Below are 12,470 nucleotides of genomic sequence, written 5' to 3' on the forward strand. Positions count from 1 at the left end.
TCCGCAGAGGCACCGGCGGCAGCCCAGGCCGGGTCCGCCGTGCGGGTTCAACCTGAGCGGCGCACACCGCCTCGCCAGAGGCTGTACCGGGCGGAACTCTCTAGCTGCGGCAGCGGTGCCCGGGGGGAAGGAGATTCCGGTGGCGCGTGTCCCGCGGAGCGCCCGGGCCGGTGCACCCTCCTTTGGTGTCCCCGCGGCGCGGCCCGGCCGGAAGCGCCGGCTGTGCTGCGTAACGCATCCGGGGCAGGGCCGGAGGGCCGGAGCGGCGGCGATGCCGGACTACCTGGGAGCCGATCAGAGGAAGACCAAGGAGGAGGAGAAGGAGGATAAGCCCATCCGCGGTGAGAAGCCATGCGGGCGGGGGCCCGGCCTTGCCGCCTCCTGAGTGGCCCCCCCCGGCCCTGAACGCGGGCTTGGCGAGGCGGTGTGGCCGAGAGTAGGGAGGCTGCGATGTGTTAAACATAAACATCAGCCTGTGAATTCGAGATTCTGAGGCAAAACCGGGGCGTATCAGGTCCGCGCAGGCTGCTGCTGGTAAAGCACTGATCGATGCGTGGAGAGAGTGAGGTTGCAAATATTTGTGGTGATTACATTGCCTGGGCAGGCCCAAGCGCAAGTACAGGCTGAGAAGGACTTGGGGGTGTTGGTCGACGAGAAGGAAGATGTGAGCCGGCAGGGTGCGCTCGCAGCCCAGATACCGACCGTATCCTGGGCGGCATCCATAGGAGCATGGCCAGCAGGTCAGGGGAGGTGATCCTGCCCCTCTACTCTGCTCTCGTGAGACTTCACTTGGAGTATTGTATACAGCTTTGGGACCCCCAGCATGGGAAAAACATGGACCTGTTGAAGCGGATCCAGAGGAGGACCAAAAGATAACCGTAGGGCTGGAGCAGCTCTGCTATGGAGACAGGTTGAGAGAGCTGGGATTGTTCAGCCTGGAGAAGGCTTGGGGCAGAACTTAATAGCAGTCTTCCAGTACATGGTGAGGTCTACAAGGAATCTGGAGAGGGATGTTTTACAAGGTCATGTAATGACAGGATAAGGGACATTGACTTTAAACTGAAAGAGGGTAGATTTAGATTAGACATTAAGAAGTTCTTCACTATGAGGGTGCTGAGGCGCTGGCACAGGGTGCCCAGAGAAGCTGTGGCTGCCCCATCCCTGGCAGTGTTCAAGGCCAGGCTGGACAGGCCTTTGAGCAACCTGGTCTAGTAGAAGGTGCCACTGCTCGTGGCAGGGGATTTAAACTGGATGAACTTTAAGGTCCCTTCTAACCCAGAGTGTTTGATTCTGTGATAATTTCGTTTTGCTAATTGGTGAAGTCCTGCTGAGCTATCAAACCTTGTGTGTTGCCCCTTTCATAAGTAAGTCAGTGAAAGCTGGAGAGAAGGAGGTGCCAAATTTTTCTGGTGGTACCAGCATAGTGTGAACGTTGCCAGTTTGAATTTCATTTGCCTTTTTATTTCATGTTGGTAAACGTTAAATAATGCATCAGGAAGCAACAGCAATACCGTACATGATCAGTTACGGACTTTGAACTGTTACCACTCAAGTATTACCACTTCCAAATTATAACAACCTAGTGTTTAGTAGATATGAAAACATCAGTGGGGTAGTACAAATAACCAGGAAGGAAATAACAAATAACACACACACACACACACAAAAATGCTCTCAAAATACTATATAATACATACTGCACCCAGATCTGCAGTACTGCATGGTTTGGGCTCCCTCTAGCATAAAAACATAGAGAGGAAACAGGCCCTTACTTAAGGGGAAGACTGTAATTCAGTTGGGAAAAGGGATAGCTTTTGGGGAAAGGGAGAGGGAGTGTTAAAGGCCTGTCAAATGATGAGCAAATAGGGGTTGACAGTAATAGCAAGTTGTGTTTTTCATAGTTAATTGAGGTCTGCTGGAGCGGTCCTGTGGGACTGTGCTTACATGTTCAACAAGTGATGCTGCTTGTTCCGGTGTGGGAACTCTGAGGCTCCAGTGCAACTTTTAGATTCCAAGTTTAAGTAAAAGGAAGCACAATGCTGAGTTAAACGGGGGCGTTCCTTCCTGAGTATTCTGTGGAAGCTGCTGAAAGTTTACAGGGATTCAAAAAACTGACAAATACTGACGTAGGGAATATTTTTAAAGGGCTGTTTATAAGAACATGTGACCTGGGACTAGGGGCTCACTCTGTATTTGCCACATTCTTAGACACTCCTGTTGGATAAGGGATGTTTGTTGGACCAGACTCTCTGTCTTGTCTGGTATGACGTTCCCATGTTTTCCATTTTACAATATTACAACTCAGCATTGTCTTAGTTATTGATTCCAGACTGCTTTAGTGATTTATAGTAGTGTTTTGCTACCGAGAGCAGCTTTGCTAGATTAGATTATATTTTAGGTTTGGTTGCTGTTCACTGCTCACACTGAGCATTTTGGATGATATCACTGATGGAAAGTGGTGACATTTTTTCACTGATGTTTGCTTAAACATTAAGAAACAAGAAGTTGAAAAGATGAAGTTTTGATATCTTCAGTTTCTTCTCTGTACAGTGACAGGTCAGTCAGCTACCCTGAGCGAGGCAAAATTTAAGTGGTGTGCTTGCTGTGAGCTCTGGGTGGTATGGATTTTTGGCCTGAAGACTGTAGCTGGAGACCCTGTTTTGTTTTTCTATACTGTTTGATACTTCTTTGTCCTACTTTGGTTTAGGGAAAAACTAGAAACTCAAAAGAATCCCTTTAAATACATGTTTTTATCTTCTAGAAGCAGAATTGATACCACTGGTTTTGTTTTTAAAAGTGCAAGCTGAGTGTTTCCTGTTTTGTTTCAGCTCTGGATGAAGGAGATATTGCCTTGCTGAAAACATATGTGAGTAGCATGCATTTACTACAGTGTTAAAGTAAAAAGCAAATCCTGATGGGAATTGAATGCAAGAGTGGGGGGATGTGTACTGAATAGTTAGTAAATCTGTTACTAGGTTGTGCTACAGCTATGGGTTTCCTAGGGCTTCTTCACTAACTTTCTTGCTTGATAAAGAACAATAACTTTTAAGAACCCTTCTTCCATCAAATTTACTTGCTTTTAGCCATCACATTAAAAAACTACTTGTGAGGGATACACAGGTCTTGTAAAAAGAATGTAATCTCAAAAGAACATAAGGACATGGAGCTGTTGGAGCAAGTCCAGAGGTGGGCCATGAGGATGATTATGCAGCTGGAGCACTTGCCTTACGAAGACAGGCTGAGAAAGTTAGGCCATTCACCCTGGAGAATAGAAGGCTGCATGGAGACCTCATAGGAGCCTTCCAGTATCTGAATGGGGCATAAAAGGATGCTGGAGACAGACTCTTCATTAGGGATTGTAGCAACAGGACAAGGGGTGGTGGGTTTGAACTTAAACAGGGGAAGTTTAGATTGGATATAAGGAAGAAGTTCTTTCTTGTGAGGGTGGTGAGGCACTGGAACAGGTTGCCCACAGAAGTTGTGAATGCTCCATCCCTGGCGGTGTTCAAACCCAGGTTGGACAGAACCTTGGGGTGACATTGTTTAGTGTGAGGTGTCCCTGCCCATGGCAGGGGATTGGAACTAAATGATGTCAAGGTCTTTTCCAACCCAAACCGTTCTGTGATTCTGTGAGCCTGGGAGGAGTTTGCCATGGACAATAAGGCTTAAAATGCAAATCTCCCCTCTACCAGAAGGTATAGTGGGTCTGTGAAAGAATTTTTGACAAATGAAACTTGCAGCTTAGGATACGTTTGCCAAAAGTCTGAATATTCTTGACACTGAGACTCCTTTACAAAGCTCTGGAATATACCCGCTGAGGCTTCTTTTTGGTTACCATGTTGATATGAAGGTCTTGTAAAGGAGATCCCGATCTGCCCACACTAGGCAAGGCAAGATAGTAAAGCATTTTATCACATGCAAGAATTGAGCTTCTGATTTGCCCCATGATCTTTCTGCTGTCTTTGGTGGATGATGGAAAGGTTGGGTAAGGTAGTTGAAGCACTAGTACAAATGATTTTCTGATAACGTATACAGAATTCTGTCTCCATATAATTTTTACCAGATCTGGTTTAAGCTTTAGGAAAAGCAACAGTTTGAAAAAATAAGGCCGAACAGGTTTAAAAGAAAAACAAATCCTTGAAGTTTACAAAAGTGAAAAATTTCCACTTGCACAATTAGTGCTGTGTACCTGCACTCTGGTCTTGCAAACAGCAATATTGTTACTGGAACTCAGTACTGTTTTTTTTTGGCTGTGATGAGTAGTTGGACAAGTCTATTGAACATCTTGACTCTCAACAGCTATTGTAAGTTTTTCCTAAACATGAAATAATTTGAGTTGTGAAATCTATGTGGTATTTCTTTTCCAGGGCCAGAGCACGTACTCAAGGCAGATCAAGCAAGTAGAAGATGATATTCAACAACTGCTCAAGAAAATCAATGAGCTTACTGGTATCTTTCTTTCTTAAGATCTTAACTTGGAGTAGAAGAACTGCGTAAGAAAGACGGGGAGAGGCTTTAGCAGGTCCTGTTGCACGAGGACAAGGGATGATGGTTTTAAACTAAAAGAGGGGAGATTCAGGCTGGATGCAAGGAAGAGTTCTTTGCAATGAGGGTGGTAAAATCCTGGCACAGGTTGCCAGAGAGGTGGTGGATGCACCATCCCTGGAGATATTTAAGACCAGGCTGGATGTGGTTCTTGGCAACCTGATCTAGATGAAGATGTCCCTGCTCATTGCAGGGGGGTTGGACTAGATGACTTTTGGGGGCCCCTCCCAACCCAAACTGTTCTATGATTCTATATACCAAAATTGGTGGTTGAAGAAGCCGATCTTAAACAACTTCTGCATTGGTTTATTATTGTTGCTTTTCTTTATTTAGTAACATGAGATTTTTGCTTTGTAGGTGACGGTCTTTTGGATTGGGCAGGGCTAATCTGTACATACAATTATGTGATTCTGTAATGTAACACCTTTTAATTCAAAACTGTAATTTTATATATTACGTGACATGAAACAAATGCCCCTATCTGCCACCAGATAATTTGTTATGATTTGTGTCAAGCTGTGTTTGACTAGTGAGTGAATTTCCATAGACTGCAGTAACCCAACATATTAACATATTATCATTAAGCATTGGTACCAGTCCTTGTGTAGGGAACAAATGAGTATCAGAGCAGCTAGCATTTAAAATCAGCTGGTTTAAATAAATACATCATGGAGATGGTACTTTTTCTGTCCATGTTTTGTAAGATTTATAAGGTTTTTTAATCTGTGTGAATCCCTTAGCTTCTGCTATCTTGTGCTAAAGCTTACCCTCAGGGAAAGCACTTGCAAAGTTTCACTCCTTTTCTGCACCTTTTAGAAGCATACTTTAATACCTCTGTCCAGCTTGGTTGTAATGGTCCCCATGCTGCACAGGTGTATTAGAGGATGCCTGGACTGGTATCTGTGTGTTTAGGCGGAACAGTCACATGGGCCTCCTTTCTTTAGGAAGTCCATCAAAGATGTGTGTGTGTGTTTGGAGGTCTCAGAAAGCTTCCTGCAGGCTTATGTCTGTGGTTCTTGGTATGTGAAAAATTGCTGGCATACATGTTAGGTGCTTCCTTTTCAACCTGTGTTGTACATAGGAATCAAGGAATCTGACACCGGCCTGGCTCCTCCTGCTCTTTGGGATCTGGCAGCAGACAAGCAAACTCTCCAAAGTGAGCAACCGTTGCAAGTTGCGAGGTGGGTGCATTCTCCCTCTTTGCAGTGGAGCTGCATAGTGTTAAAAACATGAGTTACAGCTTATGCATAGGCTACTTAAAAAATTAGGTTCACATGTTGTGCATATTGAAAGTGCTTTTTACCGTTGTATCAAAAAAGAACTGTGTTGTACTTGATGACGTGTTACATACTTCATACTTATTCCTGTAATTATTGTATGGTGCTGTGCTAAGAGAATCACAAGTACAATAGCTGTTTTGGTGTCTCTGGAAAATACAACTCTCTTAACCTTGATGTTTATACAAATGACAAGCCAGTTAGTGTGCCTGGTGGTGTTAACTGAGTGTTCTGTATTAGGTGTACAAAGATAATCAATGCAGACTCTGAGGACCCTAAGTACATTATCAATGTCAAGCAGTTTGCCAAATTCGTGGTGGATCTCAGTGACCAGGTGGCACCTACTGACATAGAAGAAGGCATGAGAGTTGGGTGAGCAAAATCTTTATGTTCTTGCAAGTTTACGTGGAGACTTGAAGCTTGCTCATCTGATCTGTTTGTTTGACCTGTCAACTATTATGTTTTTGTAGTTGTTGTAATGATAGCACATTCTGTTGGAAGACAGTAAGTCACATGCTGTGCTGGAATCTTTGGATTTTGATGTCATTCTGTCGAAAGCCATGCATCATGAATGGAAACCGTTCAGTTTAGGCCCCAGTAGCCCCACATTCAGGGAGCCTGTGTAGCTGTCTTCCTCTTTGGCAGTCTTCACGGTTACACACAGGGCAGCCACAGGAAATATTTGCTAAGGAGGTGAAGCCTCTTACTTTCAGAATCAGTATTTTGCCAGTTTGCTCTGTGGGATATTTTGAACTTTGTTTTTCAAAATACTTTGGAATTAATTTTTTTGGAACCTTTAAGCTTCTCTGCAGAAGAATTCTGGTTTCTGGCCCACTTGTCTGTTAGCTTTCAGGGCTGGGCTGTCGTGATGCCAGAGAAAAGAACAGAATTTGGCTTCTAACTTACAGAGTTGTTTCTACATGACAGTTTAATGAACCAGTGTTAAAATAATAGTCTTTATGCTTTCTTACCAGGGTGGACAGAAACAAGTATCAAATCCATATCCCCTTGCCACCAAAGATTGATCCTACTGTCACCATGATGCAAGTGAGAACTGCCTTTACTTATTGTGACATTGCTTTGTCTTGTAATTTTGATTAATTTGGCTGGATTTTATTCTGGGCTGGATAACACAGCATCAGGCTATTAACTGCTTGCTCACCTTGTTATTGTGTAGGTGGAGGAAAAGCCAGATGTCACTTACAGTGATGTTGGAGGTTGTAAAGAGCAGATTGAAAAGCTGAGAGAGGTGGTTGAAACCCCTCTGCTGCACGTAAGTAATCTCCAGGTTGAAACTTCTGTTGTTTTGAAAGTATTCTGCACATCTGCTAGCATTTGAAAAAACACGGTAAGATAACCTAGCTGAACGTAAATGCCTCAAGTGAGAGGAAGTCTCATTTTACCAAGTGAAGTCCAGCCCAGCCTGGTTTATATTGCTGTTTGTTGGTGATTTTCTTAACTTGTATATACATTTTGATGCACAGTCTTTAATTTGCACATAACCTTGCCATCTGTTTCCCGCCATTACAGCCTGAAAGGTTTGTTAACCTTGGAATTGAGCCTCCCAAAGGAGTACTTTTGTTTGGGCCACCTGGTACGGGCAAAACACTTTGTGCCCGTGCTGTCGCAAACAGGACTGATGCCTGCTTCATCAGAGTCATCGGATCTGAATTGGTGCAGAAATATGTGGGAGAGGTAAGAGCAAATACTTGATGGAGTGTGGAGAGATTTGCAGGTTTCCAGTGATGAGGACTAGACACCACAGTGGGTACAATGTACTTGCATCCTGGACATACAACTAGGGGAGTAGCTGTCAGACACATGGCTGCAGGTCAGGGAGGCAGTGATAGGACCTGAAGTACACTGTCATTGACGAAATGGATTCTGTGGGTGCAGAGTTAAATCTGCAGTTCAGGACTCCAGGATTACGATTCTGCTCCCAAGTCTGCCACTGATTTTTCATTTGGGCCTGCGGTAAATGACTTCACCTGAATTTAATAGTAACTTGTCTCTCCTTTATAAATTGCTGTAAGATTTAGAATGTTCCCTTATATATATGTATACAGATAGAAGACTTTTATCATCGGAACCTTAGAAGTGTTGTAAGCATGAAAAGTTTAATTTTTGTAGTTTTCCTTTGAAGTGCCTTGAATCTTAACAAAATCTTGGGGTGTTTTTTTCCTTTCAGGGAGCTCGAATGGTTCGTGAACTTTTTGAAATGGCCAGAACTAAAAAAGCTTGTCTTATATTCTTTGATGAAATTGATGCCATTGGAGGTATGTTGGTAATACCTACAGCTTTAAGCTCATAGGAGAACTTTTCAAGTTTTCTTTACATGTTGTAATTCCATATCAGTGCAAGAAATGTGCTTGCAAATACCTGTTTAGCAAAGCTATTACCAGCACCCCCCACGTACAGGAGGCTGTCAAGAGGTGCTTTATATAGCCCAGATGAGAAGTCAGTTTGCACATTTGGAACACCCAGAGTATTTGAACTTCAATGAAGAACCTCTGCACAAAGTGCTGTTAACCTAAACCCCCTTCATCTTCTGGACTGCCTACCACATCTTTATACTGCCTGAAAATGAGTTATTTTTTTCACTCAAAAAAAACAATTTTCACACAGAGAAGGAGAAGAAGATTTTACTTGAGGGAAGGCAAAACAAATGCAGAAACAAGCTACATTCGTAGATTTCAGCAGCTTGGCCAGTGATTAGGCAGGGAGGTGGGCCCTTTCATACCAGGGATAAGGATACAGTGCTTATTACAACTGATGGGTAACACCACTCACTCTTTGTTTGAAATATGTTTTCAAATAACCCCTCACACCTTTTTAAACTTGCCACAAAGATCTGTATGTAATTTAAAATGGTTTTGCTGGTGTCTTCTATGCAGGAGCTGTGACACCTCCTGCAGGCACTGACGGGGTCCCTCTGTTGTGTGAAATGTGTGTGTCTTCTCTCTCCAGGTGCTCGTTTTGATGATGGGGCTGGCGGGGACAATGAAGTGCAACGTACTATGCTGGAGCTGATCAACCAGCTGGATGGTTTTGACCCACGAGGCAACATCAAGGTCCTGATGGCTACAAACAGACCCGATACTCTGGATCCGGCACTGATGAGGCCTGGCAGGTTGGATAGGAAGATCGAGTTCAGCTTGCCTGATCTTGAGGTGAGAGTGATTCCTCTCACAACTAAGTGTAGTCTGGTACCAGAGTGTTTCTTCAGTTAGGGCATGGTTGTCTGGAAGCAGTTTATGAGAATTACCAAAAGCAGCACTCTTCACTTAAGTGAAAATACATGGAAACTGGGGGGATTAAAGATGTGCCAAAAAGGTTTTCTCACACTGCACAGATTCCTTCTCTGGCAGAGAAGCCTTGGTGAATAGCTGTAACCACTGCGTATTCTTGTCTGAACAGATAAGGAATCCTTTAGCTAGATTCATGATTCAGTTCTTAAGTTGGATTGTGTTTTGTTTAGCTCTTTTGAAGAGATTTCTTGAGGTACTTCTACCACTAAAGCTCTTTCAAATGTTACTTTCTTAATGTTACTTATCTGTAAGTAAAGTACTTACATTACTTATGGACAGTTAAACACGTGCAGACATGGGAAGCTTGGTCAGCAACTAAAAGACCTGTTCTCTATCTGCCCGTGCTCTGCATGTGGACAGCTGCAGCCGTCTCTTTCAAGCCATGAACCCTTCTCCTCACTCTTCTTCCAGGGGCGTACTCACATATTCAAGATACATGCTCGTTCGATGAGTGTTGAGAGAGACATCAGGTTTGAGCTGTTGGCTCGGCTGTGTCCCAACAGCACAGGTAAGATGATTAATGTTTTATAAACAAGTTTGGGCTTCACCTTCACTGTGGTCAGTGTTGGATTGGTTTATCCCTGTTTTCCCAGGTGCGGAGATCCGCAGTGTCTGCACAGAGGCAGGCATGTTTGCTATCCGAGCCCGCCGGAAAATTGCCACAGAGAAAGACTTCTTGGAGGCAGTGAACAAAGTCATTAAATCCTATGCGAAGTTCAGCGCTACCCCCCGCTACATGACCTACAACTAATCCTTTGGAATGTCTTCCCTGTTACTACAGTTAAACTTTCTGGGGAACCCAAATCCAAGTGTAGGAATCTCTATGTTCTTGGGAGCTGGAAATAAATGGTAAAACGGTAGCTGTGAATTCATTGTGAGCGTGTCTTACACCAGCAGAGAACTGATGCTGTAGGAAAACAGCTCAGTGAGATTCCAGTGACACGGCCTAAGATAGTGAAGTGTTTTTAAATTGGGCGCCCGGGCAATGTTAGAAATCCACACTTTAGGATTTATATCCCAAAACTTACCATCTGAGCTGTGGAGGTGCTGAAAGATCCCCAGGTGGCTGCAGGGTTTCTGGATGTGCTCAGAAACATGGTGCAATGCTCTCTCTGCATTGAGGTGTAGGGATGTCCCAAGGAAACTTGGGAACTACCATGGGAAAATAGCTGAGGAGAAAGGACATACAGTGCCTCATGGTCTGAGTCATGACCCAGCTTAGGGAAGATGTGAAGGGATATTTTTTCTCTCCTGGGTGGATGTGCTGGTACCATCATAACTTGTTTGTTTTTTTAATTCAGCGGTTTTCTTCATCCCTTTTGCTGAGTTTCCCTATTACAAAATAGTAGGTGGGTCAAGAAGGAGGAAGAAGTGTAATTTGTTAGTGCTAAGGGAAGATTCCTTTATTTGGTTCCTGCTCTTAAAAGAATTCAAGTTGATAAAGTTTTTGGTAAGAACAGTCTGGGGTGGGATGCCGGTTCATTGATGAGACAGACTTTTTCTTGTCCAGCCTGAGCAGGAGTGGTGGTTCAGGAAGTTTCTGACTGGTTCAGAAAGCAGCAGAGGGCACCTCTCTATTTACCAAGAGCAGTACTTGAAATTCAGTGTTACTTTTTACTTCTGCAGCTCTTGGTGACAGTCCTCTGAACTTCAGAAACTTGAGCTCGTGAGCTCTGAGACATCCCACTCGGAGATGCTGGTCACAGCCTGCTGTGGTCCAGGAGAGCTCAAATGGCCTCAATGAAGACAACTGTTTATTGGGTCACAAGATGATTGGCTTTAATCATTAGTAAATTTCCATCCTGGCCACAAGCCAAGTTGGTAATTGCTAGTTCCACTAACAGTGTACTATTCTAGTCAGGCTACGACCAAGGTGAGGAATCTTCCAAGGCTTTTGGGGGATGACAGACTGATTATTCCTTAGCCAGGCAGCAGGAGTCCCTGCTCTGGTCAGTACTGCTCCCTCCTTAACCATGCAAAAGTGCCTGGTGCAGCCAACGGACACTTCACTGCCCAAGTCATTTAAGAAAGGCCAAGGCCTGACAAGGATTCCTGAGATGGCAGAGCAGCCAGTCACCACAGCCAGTCAATGCAGACAAACCGGAGGGAAGAAGATGAACCCTGTTCAGAGTTTACAGCATGTGGCTGTGTTTAATCCAGCACTGACAAGCCTCAGGTAGGATTTAGATAGCAATCTGTTAATCAGTATGCGAAAGAGGAATTCGGTTCACTTTGCAGTAGATAACTGGCTGGCAAAGGGGAAGCAGCGCTTCAGCTGGTGGCAGCAAAGCACAGGAGGAGGCAGTACCCAGAAGCAGGTTGCAGAGTTCCAGCACCACCCAACCTGGGATCTAGGACTTCCGACCAAAGGCTTCCAGTCCAGCATTTCAGCAATTCCCAGGAAGGGCTGCTGCTGTTACGAGGGTGGGAAATGCAGCATCAGTTGTACCTTGTACCACTGTAAGACCTGGCATGGACAGGGCTTCCTGTGGTGGGGGAGCAAAGAAGGTGAGGAGCAGGAACCTGAGCCAGACACACACCTCCAGGGACCTTGGCTTGTCCCACAGAAAGTCTTGCCAAGACAAAGCAGAATATTCTGGCAAGTCGTAATCGCTTTATTTTGGAAGTTGACACGATTTTGACATAAAGAGACTACACAGTTAAAAACTGAAGCTGCAACAAGCTGAAAGTAGAAAAATATACTGTATGTAGGTACAAAGGCTTGTTAAACTAGTTAACATTATAAAATGTACCAAAAGTTGTTTAAATAAGCACACCTGATGTGTTAACATGCATTGAATTCTTCCTTTGAACTCCAGCTAAGCAGTAATTTCTGATGCAGAAAGCTTCCTATCCCTATTGGCAGGGAGTCTGAGGAAATAAAACATCTTCCCTGACTGCCCCCAGTTCTTGGGAAACCTGGTTTACCTGAAGCAAGCCCTAATCGCAACAGAGCTTGAAGCAAAATGAAAGTATTAAGATCTGCATTCAGAAGAGGGGAAGTCATTTGAATTCCCTTATGCACAGGACCTTTGATTTGGGGGTGCTAAAGGAAATGTCACTGATGCTCCACTTCCCCTGTGCTGTTGAAATAACCTGGAGAGAAGCACCTTGAGGTTCCTACCCTTGCTCAGATTCACAGTGATTGCTGTTAAGGGAATAGAAGCATTGAAGATTTCTTTCTTTTGCTTGAATTACATTTCCATGACTTTCATCTCACACCTGAAGTTAAGCAGTACCACAGCAGCTGGGCTGTGCAGACAGCAGAAGAAAACCCACACTACTGTTCCTTTTAAAAATCCCAAATGTAACATTTTTGAATTCAATTGAAATCTGTTTC

General features: G+C 44.2%; 1 protein-coding gene across 1 annotated transcript; it reads left to right on the top strand.

Annotated features, from left to right (window-relative positions):
• Positions 1-75: 75 nt before the first annotated feature.
• On the top strand, positions 76-9,990 carry PSMC2 (proteasome 26S subunit, ATPase 2). The gene is made up of 12 exons (XM_061467359.1): positions 76-341; positions 2,829-2,866; positions 4,368-4,449; positions 5,627-5,726; positions 6,063-6,194; positions 6,797-6,869; positions 7,000-7,095; positions 7,353-7,517; positions 8,011-8,098; positions 8,790-8,992; positions 9,542-9,638; positions 9,724-9,990. Exons 1-12 carry the CDS (start codon positions 272-274, stop codon positions 9,879-9,881), a joined length of 1,302 nt encoding a protein of 433 aa, XP_061323343.1. The 5' UTR covers positions 76-271; the 3' UTR covers positions 9,882-9,990.
• The last annotated feature ends 2,480 nt before the right edge of the window (positions 9,991-12,470 follow it).

Source organism: Pezoporus flaviventris, unplaced genomic scaffold (assembly GCF_033815535.1).
Source record: "Pezoporus flaviventris isolate CSIRO_AGI_PZ_B2104156 unplaced genomic scaffold, CSIRO_AGI_Pfla_v1 ptg000045l, whole genome shotgun sequence".
Classification (NCBI taxonomy): Eukaryota; Metazoa; Chordata; class Aves; order Psittaciformes; family Psittacidae; genus Pezoporus; species Pezoporus flaviventris.